A 17,452-nucleotide genomic window follows, 5' to 3' on the forward strand; every position below is an offset into this window, starting at 1 on the left:
GCGCAAACACGATTATCTCTGCCCTGTTCAGAAGACCAGCACATGCGTGATCATCTCTGCCATGCTCAGAAGACCAATGCAAACGCGATTATCTCTGCCCTGTTCAGAAGACCAGCGCAAACGCGATAATCTCTGCCCTGTTCAGAGGACCGGCACATGTACAATTATCTCTGCCCTGTTCAGAAGACCAGCACATGTGCGATCATCTCTGCCCTGTTCAGAAGACCAGCGCAAACGCGATTATCTCTGCCCTGTTCAGAAGACCAGGGCATGTACAATTATCTCTGCCCTGTTCAGAAGACCAGCACATGTGCGATTATCTCTGCCCTGTTCAGAAGACCAGTGCATGTACAATTATCTCTGCCCTGTTCAGAAGACCAGCGCAAACGCGATTATCTCTGCCCTGTTCAGAAGACCAGCGCAAACACGATTATCTCTGCCCTGTTCAGAAGACCAGCACATGCGTGATCATCTCTGCCATGCTCAGAAGACCAATGCAAACGCGATTATCTCTGCCCTGTTCAGAAGACCAGCGCAAACGCGATAATCTCTGCCCTGTTCAGAGGACCGGCACATGTACAATTATCTCTGCCCTGTTCAGAAGACCAGCACATGTACAATTATCTCTGCCCTGTTCAGAAGACCAGCACATGTGCGATCATCTCTGCCCTGTTCAGAAGACCAGCGCAAACGCGATTATCTCTGCCCTGTTCAGAAGACCAGCACATGCGTGATCATCTCTGCCATGCTCAGAAGACCAACGCAAACGCGATTATCTCTGCCCTGTTCAGAAGACCAGCGCAAACGCGATAATCTCTGCCCTGTTCAGAGGACCGGCACATGTACAATTATCTCTGCCCTGTTCAGAAGACCAGCACATGTACAATTATCTCTGCCCTGTTCAGAAGACCAGCACATGTGCGATTATCTCTGCCCTGTTCAGAAGACCAGCGCAAACGCGATTATCTCTGCCCTGTTCAGAAGACCAGCACATGCGTGATCATCTCTGCCATGCTCAGAAGACCAACGCAAACGCGATTATCTCTGCCCTGTTCAGAAGACCAGCACATGCGTGATCATCTCTGCCATGCTCAGAAGACCAACGCAAACGCGATTACCTCTGCCCTGTTCAGAAGACCGGCACATGTACAATTATCTCTTCCCTGTTCAGAAGACCAGCGCATGTACAATCATCTCTGCCCTGTTCAGAAGACCAGCACATGCGCGATTATCTCTGTATATACCAATCTTCTGACTCTCCATAATACAGACGTTAAACCTAATCCTCCTTTTCATGTCTCTTATATCATCCAAAGACCTAGTCAAACCTTTCATTGAGAAGAAGCCCGGTACCAATCTGATGGGTAATGTATATTTTAAAACTCTAATGACAAGTTCCCTTCAATATCTTCTAATATTTGAAAATCTTGATACTATGCAGGATAATCACTATTTGTCGGTACTATCGCTTGTGTCAACATTGTAAACTATAATTCTAGGACTGGTGCACGGTTTTATATTTTATTACATGTTCTTTTTTTTGCAAAACCCCTGGTTATTTAATATGCAGCCATATAATGGCCATAAAGGAGGCATTGCTGCAGAATTAAAAATGGAGGTTTTTTTTTTTTTTTTTTTTAAACCCAGCATGGCCCCTCTCCCCGGAGCACAGGCCCTCTCCACGAGTCTTGAACATGTCCCCACACCTCAGTTATTTCACGCACTGACTGTAAACACCAGGTTAACATTCCAGGATTTGTACTGTAACCGGTCAGACTCGTTACACTCAAATCAGTCCTTGACAGAAGACTTGCCGGCCCGGCTTTCTTCTTTTATAAACGGCCGGCAGCTCTGTGTGCTCTTATCCATTATTTATTTGTAGGATTGTTCTACTTGTACTTTAAATCCACGAAAGAAAAACTTTCAGGTCACAGTTATTGTAATAAAAAATTCCATTTCACCTCGTCTAAAATGGAACCTCCGCCTACGACAAGTTGATATCGGAAGTTCTCTTTAAGACGAGGTGAAATGGAATGATTTATTACAATAACTGTGACCTGAAAGTTTTTCTTTCGTGGATTTAAAGTACAAGAAGAACAATCCTACAAGTAAATACTTGTTTTACAGTTTCCTTGGCCAATAAGTCTTATCTCCCCTTTGTTCATAAGGGGGTGGGGAAAGATGAACAAAATCAGAGCTTTAGGCTGGGTTCATCAGTTACGTATTTGGTGCGGATTTTCTACTTGAATTTTCTGCACCTAAAATTCTCAGTATTTTACAAATAGCGATGTGGATGAGTTTTAACTGAATCTCATCCATATAGTGTTTTTTTTTTAATTTGAAGCACAAATTGCAAGAAATTATTTTATTTTAGTTTTTTAAAATTTGCAAGATCTTCGGCAGAATTGGCGCAGATTTCACGCTTTGCAATAGAAACGGGGAAATCTGCAGCAAGATCTGCAGTAAAATCTGCATGAAAGAGTAAAGCTTTATATCCAATATCAGGTAATAATAAGGAGCGCCATCACCTTCAGTACTGGGATTTATACACTAAGTCTCAGGATCAGGGCGCAGTCAGATGGCTGTAAAATCGGACCAAGATTGGAACGCGGTGGACAGACCGACCTGTGGCTGTGCTAACCCCAGCGTGACAGCTTTATGTATTTCTATGCAGCGGTCATGCTCAGGTCAAGAGAGCCAATCGGTGCACTATTTCCTAATATCTGCTATATTTTGTTGGAATCTTTTTGCGGTCCATTGGTCGGGGTCCTCCACCAGCACCCTCACTGATGTGCATCACGCCCCTCGCGACCGTGTGAGACCTAGTCAGAGACAAAAGTTCTGAAAATCGGAGAAAGTGAGCGGAAGAACCTGTCGGAGAGCTGCATGGACATTATAGAGGAGTATAATCTTTTACCACGTTTTAACCCTTTTCCTCTTGCCAATGGCGACCATTAGGTGATACTCATCATGTTTATATTCTATACTGTGGACTATGTAACAGTACCTGCAGCTTTCTGGAACATGGTCACGGCCTCCTCCAGTCCGGTTTTCGTCTGTCGGTTGCTGCGGGTCCCGATCTGTGTGTATAGGGCGGCCATGTTGAATAAGATGCTGGCCTTCTCCAGTGATATATTCGGCTGGCTGACAGGAACGCCGGTAAAGGAGTCATACCTAAACATAATTTAGATTATTTGTTTTAATTCAATCATTTTAATTGATAGTCGACTGCGGTATCTAGTATAAAATATATATTATATATATATATATATATTACACATACACACACATACACATAGATATATACACAAGACTAATAGTTTTAATGGATCTATTTTAGCAAATAATACTCTTTTACATGTGTTCAAAAAAAAAAAAAAACCTATGTGCTCTTTTTTTTTTTTACAATGTATGTCAATGGTGACAGATGATATGAATCGTTTTAGCGTCCAAGGGTACTGTATAAATTAAACACATAGCTAAAATGCAGTGTGAACATAGAAATGATTAGGTTACTAGGCCTCATTTATCAAAACTGTCTGTTGCCCATAGAAAAAAATCAGAGATCAGCTTTCATTTCAAAAACATCTCTGATATCATGAAAGCTGCGTTGTGATTGGTTAGATAGCTCATTATAAATCGTAAACATAAAAGGAAATATATAATTTTTTATTTTATTTTTATTCTTGTTTATTAGTAATACAAGATAATTAATCTCTCACTCCCTGGCAATTCATCACGTCGTTTATACAGGCCCATGGGTTCATGAAAGGCTTAGTCAGGCCTATAATCTAAGAATCAAAACATAGTCTGTCATTAAGTTATTCCTTTTATTTTGTGCACTCAGCAGATGCGGAGGAGGAACAGAAGCCTACATTTGTGGCCGTGTCATACCTGGCCGCACCGCCAATTACTTAAGGCTGAATAAACACCGTCTACCTCTGACCTGGTCACATGGCTTAAAGGGAATGATCAAAAAATGTGCCATATAATTCACGTTATTATACCAAAGAGACATATTTAAAAGGGACAATACTGCATGTGGCAATACCAAATATGTTGACTTTTTATTTTATGCAGATTTCTCGATTTGCATTGTTATTTTGCACAGGCTGGGCTTCATTGGAGAAATAATATGGCAGATACAGCTTCCGCGAAAAGCCATTGGCACTCCATGGACGAAGGGGCAATGGACGTCGGAAGTGCTCCCCTGAGTTCCAAGCGTCCGAAAAGAGAAAATCACGATTGATAGCGGGAATCTTAGCGATTAAAATGTTGCAATTAGATTGGATGTCAGCTGTATTACGAAGCAGGATGTATGCAGCAGGCTCAACTCCTGAGCCCGCACCATATGATGGGGTGCTTCCGCCATATATGGTTCTAAAATATATACTCATTTAGCGGACCCCCCACTACTCTTTGGTACTGCAGTCAATGTCCCCTTGCTTCTTCTTCTGGCAGGGGATGCCACTTTAAAACGCTGTGGCCCATAACAATCAATCACAGACTAGATTTCATAAGCTCTGATTGATTTGTATGAGCAATAAAGAGGGGATGGGGTGGGACAGGTTTGGCAAATTCTGTTTTGCCTTCTAGGGTTTTGGTAGCATTTTTGGGGTCAACAATAAGCAGAATGTTCTGTGTTTGGATTTTTGAGGCATTTTTCAATAAGATTTGAATATGTCCCCAAAAAGGCACATCCAAAAACATCACCAAAAAAACTACCGGTATATAAAAATACTTGAAATTCATGGTGAGGAAACCTTAAGGTGGTCAAGAATAGGGAGGACATCAATGTTCCTTTAAATGTAAGTTCTGATAGCCTTGGTGGGGTAGTGTGAGCAGGGGGCATCTTTAAAGGAGTATTCTCAAGTTTGGAAGTTATAACTTCCCAATTGTTGGAGGATCGATTGCTGGGACCCCCACCTATGCCCAGAATGGAGCGGAGGTTGATAATGGCGCTGCTGCTTGATTCATTCTCATGGGAGATCCGAAGACCAGATGAGCCCATGTGCGGATGTGGGCGTGATTGAGCCCCCAGCAATTGGGACGTTAACCCCTTATCAAAGGATAGAGGATAATTTCCAAACTTAAGAATACCCCTTTAATTCTCAAGTCCCTTTTTGCATTGCTTGATACATAGCCCCATGACAGTTCCAACATAAAGGACTCTAAGATCCTGGTGGCCCAAGCATCTTCTAATGCTCAGCAAGGCAACGGCCCTCGGCAAGGCAACAGCCCTTGTCGCTTTCACAAAAGTGATCAGATGAAAATCTGAACTGTGAAGATATTTGTCTAAGCAAACCTGTTCTGACAACCCACACAGTGTCTCCGGTTACATGTTTGTGAAGTCTACAAAGCTCCCGAAGGGAAAATAGTTTGAGAAATACTCAGACAGGGGGAACACAAAGTCCGCTGTCCCTCTCCCCTGTATCTAGCAGTCTGGAATTGCAATTTCATAGTGCCCATTCAAATACATGGCTGCATTAAGTCCTTCAGAGCAGCTGTTTGCAACTCGTCTAAGACAGGGCCTAATAAGGCATCTGGAAGAGCAAACACTTTCATGTTGTTTTACATAGGTATACGTTTTGTATTTCTTACCATGTGAACAGTATCCCCATATTTCTGCTGGATGGAAAGAACCGGTTCTCCAGGAATCCAAGCTGCTGGAAATAGCTGATCAACATCTCAAGGCCAGCTTCGTCTCGGCTGGGAGTGCGACATGCCTATAAAAAGGAAACAGTGAGGCTATGTGCCCACGTTAGCGTCTTTAAACGCTCAGAAAACCGGACTCCTTCCCAGAAACCGTGCGTTTTATTTCCGCACGTTTTTTGCGGGATTTTTGCACACAAAAAACACGTTTTTGATGGGTTTTTTTTCCGGGAAAATTGGAAATGGCTAAAAACGAGGAGCAATGCGGAAATTAATGAGCATGCTGCGTTTTTAGCCGCTAAGCGTTTTCTGAGCGTTTAAAAACGCATGCATTGGCACAAAAAGCCAAAAATGCATGAAATTTAATGGGAAGCTTCTTTTAAGCGTTTTTGCAGCGTCTGAGCCGGCACAAACGCTGCGGAAATGCTTACAAAAAACGCAACGTGGGCACACAGGAGTTACTATAGGTGGTGCTGAAACTGGGACCTTATCTGGACCCTGTTGACTTAGGTCATGTTCCTACATATAGCATATTTTTCATTTCTTCAACAGCATTTTTGTTTTGGGCTGAAAATCTGCTGAATTTAATAGTTCAACCAAAGTGGATGAGATTTCATGAAAACTCCTGCCCAGCATACACTTAAAGACTGCTGATCTGCAAGTTTTTAGTAAAGTTTTTTTTTTCTTTAGATTTATTTGTGAAGCCTGGAAAAAAAAAATGCAACTGTGTTTTAAATACAGTGATTCTGCACTAAAAACTTATTTAAAATATTGTCAAATCTGCACCAAAAATGCTTCAAAAAGGAGGAAAACACAATAGATAAATGCAAAAACATAAGACGCTGATCAGTTTAATCAGGGTGTGGTACGAGTGTCATCCACGTGAGGAAATAAAACAAAAATTCTCCACCTTTTCACGGCCCCATTGACATGCATTTCAGATTTTGATGTGACCCTTGATTCAAAATCAGATACGTGTCCGCGATTTCGCTTGGACCTCTATAAATCACGGACTTGTGAACTGCTCCATAGGTACGAGTGCTATCTGTGAGAAACACGAACAGCATTTTTATGCAAAAATTAGGCGTCTGACTGAGCTATTAGGGTCCCAATGACCCCTGTAGGACAGCAGTACTATACATGCAGGTCCAGAGGCCGTGGTTCTACTACAGACTTAGGATTGTATCTCTCAACCTTCAAGGTGCTTCTCTTAAACTTTCCATGTATGGCTGCAAGGCATAGATGTATAATTTTTTTTCATCTGTTCCTCATAGCTCAGGCAAATTTGGGGTATGTGCCACTAAATGTACAGTATAAAAGACATAAAAGAATGTCCGCCACCTTTTTTTTTTTTAACCCTTGCTTTATTGCTAGTCTCTAATAGTCACCAAATAAACCCTTGTACACCTTTCACATTACTAAAGTGGGCAGCTGTCCAGCAGCAGGATAAACGAAGAGTGCAGGAGACCATTAAAAAAAAAAAAAAAAAAAAATAATAATGACTTAGATTGCATTGTATTGCAAAGTTTCCAAAAAGTTAAATTTTAACAGTTTAGAGCTGATTTAAAGGCTTCGCTTTGGTGAACCTTGGCTTTTATATCAGGGACCTGCGATGGGGGTTGGGGGGAGCTTAGTTGTGCCATCGTGATAATTAAATGGGAACCGCTGCTTATAATTTTAACTGCATGAGTTTGTGGAATTTTTCCGCCACTGACCTTGTCATAAATTTACAGAGATACAACTGTTTGTGTTACATCCAGATTCTGCTGCGGAATTATTGTGCATTTTACCTTTTATAACAATTGAGAGGGATGGAGGTGAAAATCCACAGCATTTCTGCAACAGAATGAATATGCTGCACATTCACAAACTTGCTAAAAATTTTGCTCCATGTACCCAACGACGATATGCGGAAGCCACTGGTATTAAGGCCTCTACCTGTCTGAGGTCCATCAGGTCAGCCAGCTCGTTCTCATAATCAGCTCCATCTTCACTGTAATGTTCCAGTATAAAGTCCTATAAAGAAAAAAAAAAAAAAAAAAAAAAAAAAACCTTAAAAGGGGTTGTCACTTAGGTTAATCGCTACCTAATAGAAATGCCCCCTTGAAAATATAAGGATCATGAAATGTCTCCCTGCTGGGATCGACAGTGATCGGCATGTGAATTTTGCAGTAAGTGCTCAACTTTCCTGCAGCGCCACCACAGGGCAAGTATAGAATTGCACATGAGACATTCATATCCATTAGATGTCCTCCAGAACATGTGACGCTCTTTGCAACAATTCCCTGATAGGGTGTATAAAAATGGGTTTTCTAGGCCGAACAGCTCTGTTAATGTTGCTTTACCAAGGGATGTTATTTTGAGGGGGTTTATCAGTGTGTACAGAGGTAATGCTCATTGACCATTTCCCAGAAACGTTTCAGCGTAATTAGCAAAGGGCTAAAAAGGACGGAGCATTCTATGAATAATTAACCAATGTGGCATTTTTATTACTATACAATGTTTGACCACTTTGACCCCTCCTTCAGTTTCCTATCTTTACAGAATTTCATTGTAAGTCATAAATTTAGGCTACGCTCACCAATAAAATGTTTGTTTTCAGATCCAGGGACCAGGTCTTTTTCAGTTTGGACTGTCCATATTCCGAGAGATTATATATATATGTAACCAGGTTCAATAATATAATATTCTACATAGGATGACCCTTCTCAACACCTCAACATGCTGGCGTGTAGACAAAGGAGCAGCACAAGGAGCGTGTTTGCTATTTCCCTATGTTATGCCCATACTGACAAGGTAATGTCTACAGGACCTGCCACATAGTCCCCAAACATAGGTGTTACATTTACAACTTGGTACAAAATCTTTAAGCAAAACAGTAACCCAAATTTGTCCAAAAGTGTGAATCTACTAGCAGATTTTTTCTATGCAGTCTAACAGTAGTATGATGAAGGGGATGAGACCCTGATTCCAGCGATGTATCACGTAGTTTACTGGGTGCAGCAGTTGTGATACAATCACAGTTTTCTCTACAGAGCTCAGAATGTGGAGCCCTGTATAACCCCATCACCACCACTGATTGGCTGCTTTCTGTGTACACTTTATCAGCGGTGGGGGTGTGGTTGGACCAGGACCAGGAGGCACTAGACACTTAGTCCTGTAAAAAAATAATTTTCTGCTGATTAAACACTGATTGTATCGAAACAAAACTAAGCCTAGTAAGTGACACATCACTGGAATCAAGGTATCTGCCTCTACTTTATGCTGCTCTCAGATTGTATAGCCAAAAAATAGCAGACAGATTCTCTTTAAGACCAACATCGATTTTATATAGTATGATTACCTCACTTTGCGATGCTGCGACATATCACCAGTAAGGATAATAGGGTTGTCGAAAAATATTTGCTATTTTATGCAAATCCTTAAAGAGAAGCTGGTCAAATGTGATCAGTTTTTGCTCTTATTTTTCTTTTCCTACACGAGTATTATTTTTTTTTTTTCAAGCATATGATTTTAGAGATATGGGCCTTTATTTAGTGCTAATTTTTATGTTTTTTTTTTTTTTACCAAGGGGGCATTGCTCATAAGGCAATAATACAGTGAAGCCTAAAGACACACCCCAGAGGATCCGGAAAGCTTGTCATGTTTGATCTGGTGACAGGTCCGCTTTGTAAGACCAGTGTCTGAGTGCAAAGCAAACGTAAACTGCACATAATAATAATAAATTTTATTTCTATAGCGCCGACATATTCCGCAGCACTTTACATTTCAGAGGGGACTTGTACAGACAATATACATTACAGCATAACAATAATCACATAGATCATAACAGATAGCAAGAGGAGTGAGGGCGCAAGCTTACAATCTATGAGAAAAGAGGGAGACACGAAATGTGGGTGGTAACAGTTGCCCTGATTGTATGGACCAGCCATAATGTTAAGTGTGTAACAGCACGGACACAGAGGGCTAATGGATGCATAAAGCATGTGGGAACATGATGCGGGGAACCTGGTTATGGTAAAACTTTTGGCTGTGCCACACAGGGATAGTTAGGTTAATGTGTTGAGGCGATAGGCCAGTCTGAATAAATGAGTTTTCAGGGCACGCTTAAAATTGTAGGGATTGGGGACTAATCGTATTGACCTGGGAAGTGAATTCCAAAGAACTGGCGCAGCACGTGTAAAGTCTTGGAAACGGGAGTGGGAGGTTCTGATTATTGAGGATGCTAACCTCAGGTCATCAGCAGAACGGAGGGCGCGGGTAGGGTGGTATATTGAAACAAGGGAGGAGATGTAGGGTGGTGCTGAGCCATGGAGGGCTTTGTGGGTGAGGGTAATAAAATTATACTGGATTCTGGAGTGAATGGGTAGCCAGTTTAATGACTGGCACAAGGTAGAGGCATCGGTGTAACGATTGCTGAGGAATATGATCCTGGCTGCAGCATTCAAGACAGATTGGAGAGGGGAGAGTTTGGTAAGAGGGAGACCGATTAGAGAGTTATAATAGTCCAGAAGAGAATGAATAAGAGAAACAGTAAGAGTTTTTGCAGAGTCAAAAGTTGAAAAGGTCAAATTCTAGAAATGTTTTTGAGGTGCAGATGAGAAGAGCGAGCCAGTGATTGGATGTGGAGGACAAAGGAAAGCTTGGAGTCAAGTATGACCCCAATACAGCGGGCATGTTGCTGGGGAGTAATAGTGGAACCACACGCAGAAATGGCAGTATCGGGTATAGGTACATTAGTAGCGGGAGGAAACACAAGGAGTTCAGTCTTTGACAGGTTCAGTTTCAGGTATAGTGAGGACATGATGTTAGACACAGCGTTTAGACAATCGCCAGTGTTTTCTAGAAAGGCTGGCGTGATGTCAGGAGATGAAGTGTATAATTGGATGTCATCAGCATAGAGATGGTACTGGAAACCAAATCTGTTGATTGTTTGACCAATAGGGGCAGTGTACAAGGAGAAGAGGAGGGGGCCTAGAACCGATCCTTGGGGGACCCCAACAGTAAGGGGAAGGTGAGAGGAGGAACCGGCAAAAGATACAGTAAAGGAGCAGTCAGAGAGATAGGAGGAGAACCAGGAGAGAACGGTGTCCTTGAGGCCAATGGAGCGGAGCATAGTGAGGAGGAGGAGCTGATGATCCACAGTGTCGAATGCTGCAGAGAGATCCAAGAGAATTAGCACGGAGTAGTGACCGTTAGCTGTTAGTAGATCATTAGAGACTTTAGTGAGGGCAGTTTCAGTAGCGTGTAAAGAGCAGAAATCGGATTGGAGAGGGTCGAGAAGAGAGTTATCAAAGAGATAGTGGTTCAGATGGGAGTGGACCAGGCGTTCCAGGTGTTTAGAGATGAAGGGAAGATTAGAGAAAGGACTATAGTTAGCGGCACAATTTTGGTCGAGGGATGGTTTAAGTAGTGGATGCATGATGGCATGCTTAAATGAGGAGGGAAAAATACCAGAAGAGAGAGAGAGGTTAAATATTTTAGTTAGGTGAGGGGTGACAGCAGGGGAAAGGGACTGGAGGAGATGTGACGGAAATGGGTCACTGGTGCAAGTGGTTGGGCGAGAAGATGCAAGGAGCCTGCTTACTTCTTCTGTGACTGGTTCAAAATCAGAGAGTGAGCTAGATGCAGTGGGGGAGGGAGGACAGTGCATGGTATGAGGTGATTGGGAGATAATTTCCTGTCGAATCGGGTCAATTTTTTCTTTGAAGTAATTGCACATGAAATGATGTCACTGGACTTAGCGCTAAATCATTCCGTTTTAGGCGGAGTTCCAATTTAATAAGTACAATTACTAATCATTGTTATAACAGCTAATACATCAGGATGAGTAGCTCCAGAGAGGAATCCTGGGTGTATTCTGCATTAGTCACTGATAGATCTTTCCCCGGGTGGCAGTTTTGGAGGAAAGCGGCGGGTGTTGCCCACTGCCGGAGATCTGCTCCAAAATCGTTGCTGTAAGTTTCCTCCGTTGTGGAGGGAGGGTCAGGATGATTCAGGGCACGATAATGCGTGACGTACGGTAGCTCTCGGGTCACGTTTCCATTAAGTGAACCAATGAGTCTTCATTCACTTCTCTAAAAATAGACGGCACTCGTCATCCTAAGAATAGTAACTTTAACTCTTGCTCATCTTGAGACGATAGAAGAACGATAAAACCCTCTGGAGTAATATTTGTAGGATGAGTCGTCAGTGCTCTGACCCTCTCCTTCTGTATCTCTGCCTCCTCTGAATGGCTGAGGAGTGTAAAAGTAAGCCCAGGGCAGTCAATGTAATCTATGGCTGCAGTTTAACTAAAGGGAGTCTGGGATAGTCTGAGACACACTCCCTGCCTTATTATTGGTTAAGGCTGATATCACGACACAGCTGTCGGGTGACCCAGGACCAGAGGCTCCTTCCCTGTCCTTAACACTAGGGGGTGCCATAGCTCGCCTTATTCCCCGGGATACTTCTGAAGGTGAAGATGCCGGGGCCGCCACCCTTGCCTTATCTACTAAATCAGTCCTCCGTCTGTTCTCTTCCCCCACCCAGGGAAGAGGGGTGCTATTGTGCACCGCGGTACACCAACCTGACGAGTAAGGCAACACAAACAAGGGTAAACTAAAAACACCAGGGATACAAATATTTATTCACATATAACAGAGGAATGCACCAGGGAGTGGAGGATGGGGGAAAAAAAAAAAAACAAAGTAAGAGGAGGGAAGGGAATTATCACACTTACAAGCCCAAGCAACAGTCACAGATAACTCCTCCAAAACTCCTCATATAAACACCTCTCCACCAAGCCATGCAGCATAAGCTAGCTCTGACATGGATTTGAATCTGGACCCAGATTGTAAAGGGGAGGGGAGCTCAGCTGAGAGCTCACACTCCCAAAGTTTTCAACATGGCCGATTAACCCCAGTTCTGCCAAAAGAAATAAAAACCTTTTACAAAGAAGTGCTTCTTTTCAGCACAGTAGTAGGAGAAATCTCTCTGTTGCAGTAACCCAGTGACTGCTGAATTTCTTTACCTCCTCCTACAGTTTTGTCACCTATGATTGGCTGCTGTGCATAAACCCAAGCCCAGGACAGCCTCAGCATGACATAGGGAGGATGTTTCTATAACAGCTAAGGGCAGTACAGATAATAAACCACCAATGATGTAAAATATGATTATGCTTAAATTACCAAAGATAACTTGCAGTAAATGTGCCTTCGTATGTATGAACCTTGAAGTTTCGCTTTAAAGGGGAAAGTTAACTGGATTTTTGTCTTTAAATTGAGTACCTCTTTCTATTGCTGGTGTTCCACTGATTCTGGAACAGTTTTTCTTTGTCTTCTGCGCCCCTCCATTCCAAAGTTGTGCTCCCTGGTAATAATAACGCAAATTTTCTTTTCCACCTACTGGACGTATACTACAGAACTTGTGGGCGTGGCCATGTTTTGATTGGCCAGCATCAGAGGAGAAAAAGCATACGCCCACAGAGCATTTCTATGGTATGTGCCCAGCTGATTGAAGGGAAAATTTGCATCATTCTTACCGGGGGCATAACTTTGGAACAGAGGGGCACAGAAAAAAAAGAAAAACTGTTCCATAATCTGTGGAACAGTGACAATTAAGGGAGGTATTCGGTTGAAATTAAAAAAAATCCAGAAAAAAGTCCCCTTTAAAGAGCTTCCAAATAGATTTGAAAAAAGGCGATTCTACCCTAAACCGTAAAACTAAGGAAAAAGTACCCGAATCTTCCATGTTTCATATTCAGCATCAAATACGCAGAAAATTATTCTTAGAACAAAAAAAATATATAAATATTTCCAGTTACCTTGAACGCCGTTGTGAAGTTAACATCTTTTGTCTCTTTAAGGCCGAGAGGGATGAGAGGAATGCTGGCGGTCTGCCTGTAATATATAATGCATTACGAGTCGATCAATGAGGGCACATCCTATAGCAACGCGGCCCCGAGAGAGTATTGTGCAGTCTTACGTGAGTGCAAAGGAGGAAAAATAACCGTAGCATAGAAGTAATTGATCATTATCTTGGCTTCTATCTCATCGGTATCACAGAAGTGTCTACTAGTAGATTCCTTATGATTGTAGTAAACTGCACGGCAGGAATCTCCCTAAGCTTTGCTTAGAATAATAAGTTCATCAAGTCCAACCTTTCTCCACCAATTTGACATGGAAGCGCCATATAGCAGCACACAAAGTGCCAAAAGTGGTTGGGCATGATTAGAGCAACATGGCTTTTTTTCCCCCTTGTAAACAGCACCACCCCAGCTCAAAGGCTGTATGTGGCACTGCAGCTTAGTGCCATTCACTTTAATAGAACTGAACTGTGATTCCAAACCCAACCCATAGACAAGTGTGGCGCAGTTTCCAGAAAAAGAAAAGGAGCCATTTTTTTTCTAATCCCAATACTACCAATGCTACAGCTTCATAGTGTGTTTTTCTGTAGTCTAAAAATTGGAAAAATGTGTCTAAAGACTTTTTATTTTGGCAGTAAAAAAAAAGGATGATTTTTTGGTAATTTTACGTTGCTTTCGACACTTTTATAAAAAAGTTATGAATGTACTGTATGAATTGGAACTTTTTAAAGAGGAAAGGAGGGGGGTAAAAAAGTGGAAAATCAGTGGTGTTATAATTAAAGCGTCAGCCTCAGCACAGAGCCAGCTGCTCCTTGTCATGTAGTGCTGAATCTGCAGCTTCCTTATCTAATGAGTCTGAATATTGCAAGACGCAGGGATGCAGGGAGTGTTCTCTCATAACTGAAGACGGAAAACCCGGTCATGTGCTCTCTGTAATGTGCCATTAACTCAGCGGCACTATACACCCAGCAATCATGTCCACATTCTATAGTTATTAATAATACCCATCTATATAAACACAGGACGGCCATAGATCAGACATAAAAGTCATAGTAATGTATTATAAAAGCATAAAAAAGTAGTTAAAGATGACCTGTCACTTGCAATAAATGTGTAATCCTTTATACCTGGGTATAATAGTCGCTATTCTCCTGAATCCGGAGCCGTTTTTCTTTTGTTCCTGCGCCTCTGCGTTCATGAGATACGGCCACATCTTCCCTGCTTATAAATTGTGTCCTGATAGCCAAGGGGGTGTGGTTCTCAACTCATCTGTGTGCCAGGCCCCCTTGGACAACAAGACTAGATTTATATAAGAGGAAGAAGGGGCCATATCTCAGGAGCGGAGAGGCGCAGGAAGAAAAGAAAAACATCGCCGAACTCAGGAGAAGAGCAGCAATTACACCAATATATATGGCAAGTGACAGATCCCCTTTAATTTTAGTCATGCTGACACTTTACATTATCTCTATGGGGGTTGCGCACTTTCGTGGTGCATTCTTTTGCACTTGGTCAGTCAAATTGGGGGTGGACTTTTTTGAGAAGTGAATCCAGAAATAAAGTAAAGTATAAACAAGTTAAACTGATACTTCTCTTTTGTATCCACTTTTGTTTGGATCCCCCCCCCCCCCCCCCCCGAATAAACTGCAAAAAAAACTCCATGTGTGATTCAAACCTTGCAACTACAAAGTCAATCACAGCAAGTGTGACTGCCAAACAGCTAATGTGGCTCTTATCTGCCAAGAAATTCTCATTCTGTCCTTAGAGACACTTGAAATAGCCAGGTCTAAATGTGCCAGTGCAAGTGCTGTAATCAGGAATGCAAGATATGACTCTCTGGTAAACAAAGGCAGGGCCGGAGCGGAACAATGGTCGAAGTGCTGCTATTAATTCCCCGTTCAGAGGTCAACGTGGGCTTCATAATAGTATAAAGGGCATGTCACACTAAGAGATATCGCTAGCAATATCGCTATAACTAGTGACGTTATAGCGATATTGCTAGCGATATCTCTGTGTCTGATACTTACCTACGACCCGCTCCCCCGCTGGTTATCGCTGATCGCGCGAGAACGTTCAGGACTGTTTCTCGTCGTCAGCTTCCTGCTGTGAGGACGAGCGACGCGTGGAGCCGGGCGGGAGGACGCAGGATCGCCTGGTGTGACAGGTAAGTAGCGACCCCCGTCCCCAGCGATGTCGCTGGTGAGATCTGCCTATGTGGCAGCTCACTAGCGACCACTTAGCGATGTACCAGCGATCCTGACCGCGTCATATCGCTGGTCGGGATCGCTGGTACATCGCTAAGTGTGACAGTACCTTAAGTCCTATTTACGATCTTGGGAGTTTTAGCCGTGAAGCGACAGCATAAGTTGGTGACGGGTCTTACTCTGTGTGCTGGTAGACCTCCACCGATATGTTCAGACATTCCAGCTCCTCTTTGAGAACCTGTAGCTTGGAGTTGACATAACTCAGTTCCAGGAGAACCTGCTCTCGGACTTTGCTATTGTTGGTGGCCCTGTATAAATAAACAAGAATAAGACATTGTTAGGGGCAAGAAGTCTCAGAATATTCTTCAAACGAGAGGTAGATTGTAAATGCTCAGAATTGTTCATATTCTCCTTTCTATTATGTTTTAAGGGGGGGTTCAATCCGACAGCAGGAAATCAAATAGTATTCACCTGGTAAATCCTCTGCCGATCCAACGCCAATGCTTCGGTGGTCTTTGTTTAGCTTCCAGGACCATTTTTGAGACATTATAGCCCCTGTTCTGCACTATTGTCTGGTGATAATCTTGGTTCTCAGACCCCCACTGATAGCTCTATCCAAGGGGCAAAAGCGCTCACAGCATGCTGATAGCGGTGTAAAGGTCCCGTTACATTTAGCGATACACCAGCAATCCTCCCGTCAACAATACGACCCGGTCAGAATCGCTGGTGCATCGCTAAATGGCAGATCTCACCAGCGATGCAGCAGCGGTCGGTGGTCGATACTTACCTGTCAGACGGCAGCTCTGGTGACGTCTTCCGCCTGCGTCCATGGAGTCGCTCGTCGGCGCCAGCAGGAAGCCGACGACGAGAAATCGACCATCCCGTTCTCTCGCGATCAGCGATATCCAGCGTGGAGCCGGGTCGGAGGTGAGTGTCACATGTTTCATTTGAGCCCCTTGATTTGATCAATCAGTGGTGATCCAGGTCAACAGTACTGAAGGGGGGCTTCTACGTCACAAAAATTATTCATTTTTCATTTACCAGTTCCATCATGAGTTTGTGGTGCATTTTTTTTTCCAGCTGCATATTTTCTCTCCCAAGAAAAGTTCCAAAAAAGTGAATGGGATTTATATAAAACTCTGGCTTAACAATGCGGAGCAATTTTGAAATTCGCAATACATCAATTTCTATTGCTGTAAATAAGCACTTTATTTGCAGATTTTTCCCCACAGATTTGAATGAGACAAATCCACTGATAAAAAAAAACAAAAAAAAACAAAACACAACAACACCACATGCATTTTTTATATTACGTTTCCGCAGAGGAAATGCAATAACTCTAGCATGGAATTTGCACGACTTTATCCAACAGGAAGTTTACAAAATAAAGCAATTTTTATTTAAGACATGAAATAACGAAAACAAAACAAAAACCGCAACGGGAATAAAAACATATGTTAAAAAAAAGCCATAAAAATGAACAGAACGTAAATTAGCGAACTGGTGCAGAAAATCTGCAACATCGACGACTCAGTAAATGTTATTCGTGTCAACATAGCCTAAAAGTTTAGGTCGTGGGCATGTAAAATGTGTCGATATTCACTTTTATTAGAGTGGACACATGCCGATAGTTCCTAGAATTTTTTGGGGACAAACCGCAAAAAGATGGATTTTTGGTTCTTACCGTAAAATCTTTCTTGGAGCCTTCATTGGGGGACACAGAATACCATGGGTGTATGCTGCTGCTGTTAGG

The 17,452-nt window shown here is 42.6% G+C and overlaps 1 protein-coding gene across 2 annotated transcripts in view; it reads right to left on the reverse strand.

The window, feature by feature from the left end:
- RHPN2 (rhophilin Rho GTPase binding protein 2) overlaps positions 1-17,452 on the reverse strand; it is a 72,633-nt gene that overhangs the window by 9,135 nt on the left and 46,046 nt on the right. For both annotated transcript variants that reach the window (XM_073560857.1, XM_073560856.1), the window contains exons 3-7: positions 15,879-16,007; positions 13,457-13,532; positions 7,591-7,668; positions 5,602-5,726; positions 3,008-3,174 (exon numbers count right to left, since the gene is read on the reverse strand). In XM_073560857.1, the coding sequence (XP_073416958.1) occupies positions 3,008-3,174; positions 5,602-5,726; positions 7,591-7,668; positions 13,457-13,532; positions 15,879-16,007 (575 nt within the window). The remainder of the gene's footprint in view (positions 1-3,007; positions 3,175-5,601; positions 5,727-7,590; positions 7,669-13,456; positions 13,533-15,878; positions 16,008-17,452) is intronic.

This window comes from Dendrobates tinctorius, unplaced genomic scaffold (assembly GCF_039654945.1).
Source record: "Dendrobates tinctorius isolate UK_male_01 unplaced genomic scaffold, ASM3965494v1 ptg000307l, whole genome shotgun sequence".
Classification (NCBI taxonomy): Eukaryota; Metazoa; Chordata; class Amphibia; order Anura; family Dendrobatidae; genus Dendrobates; species Dendrobates tinctorius.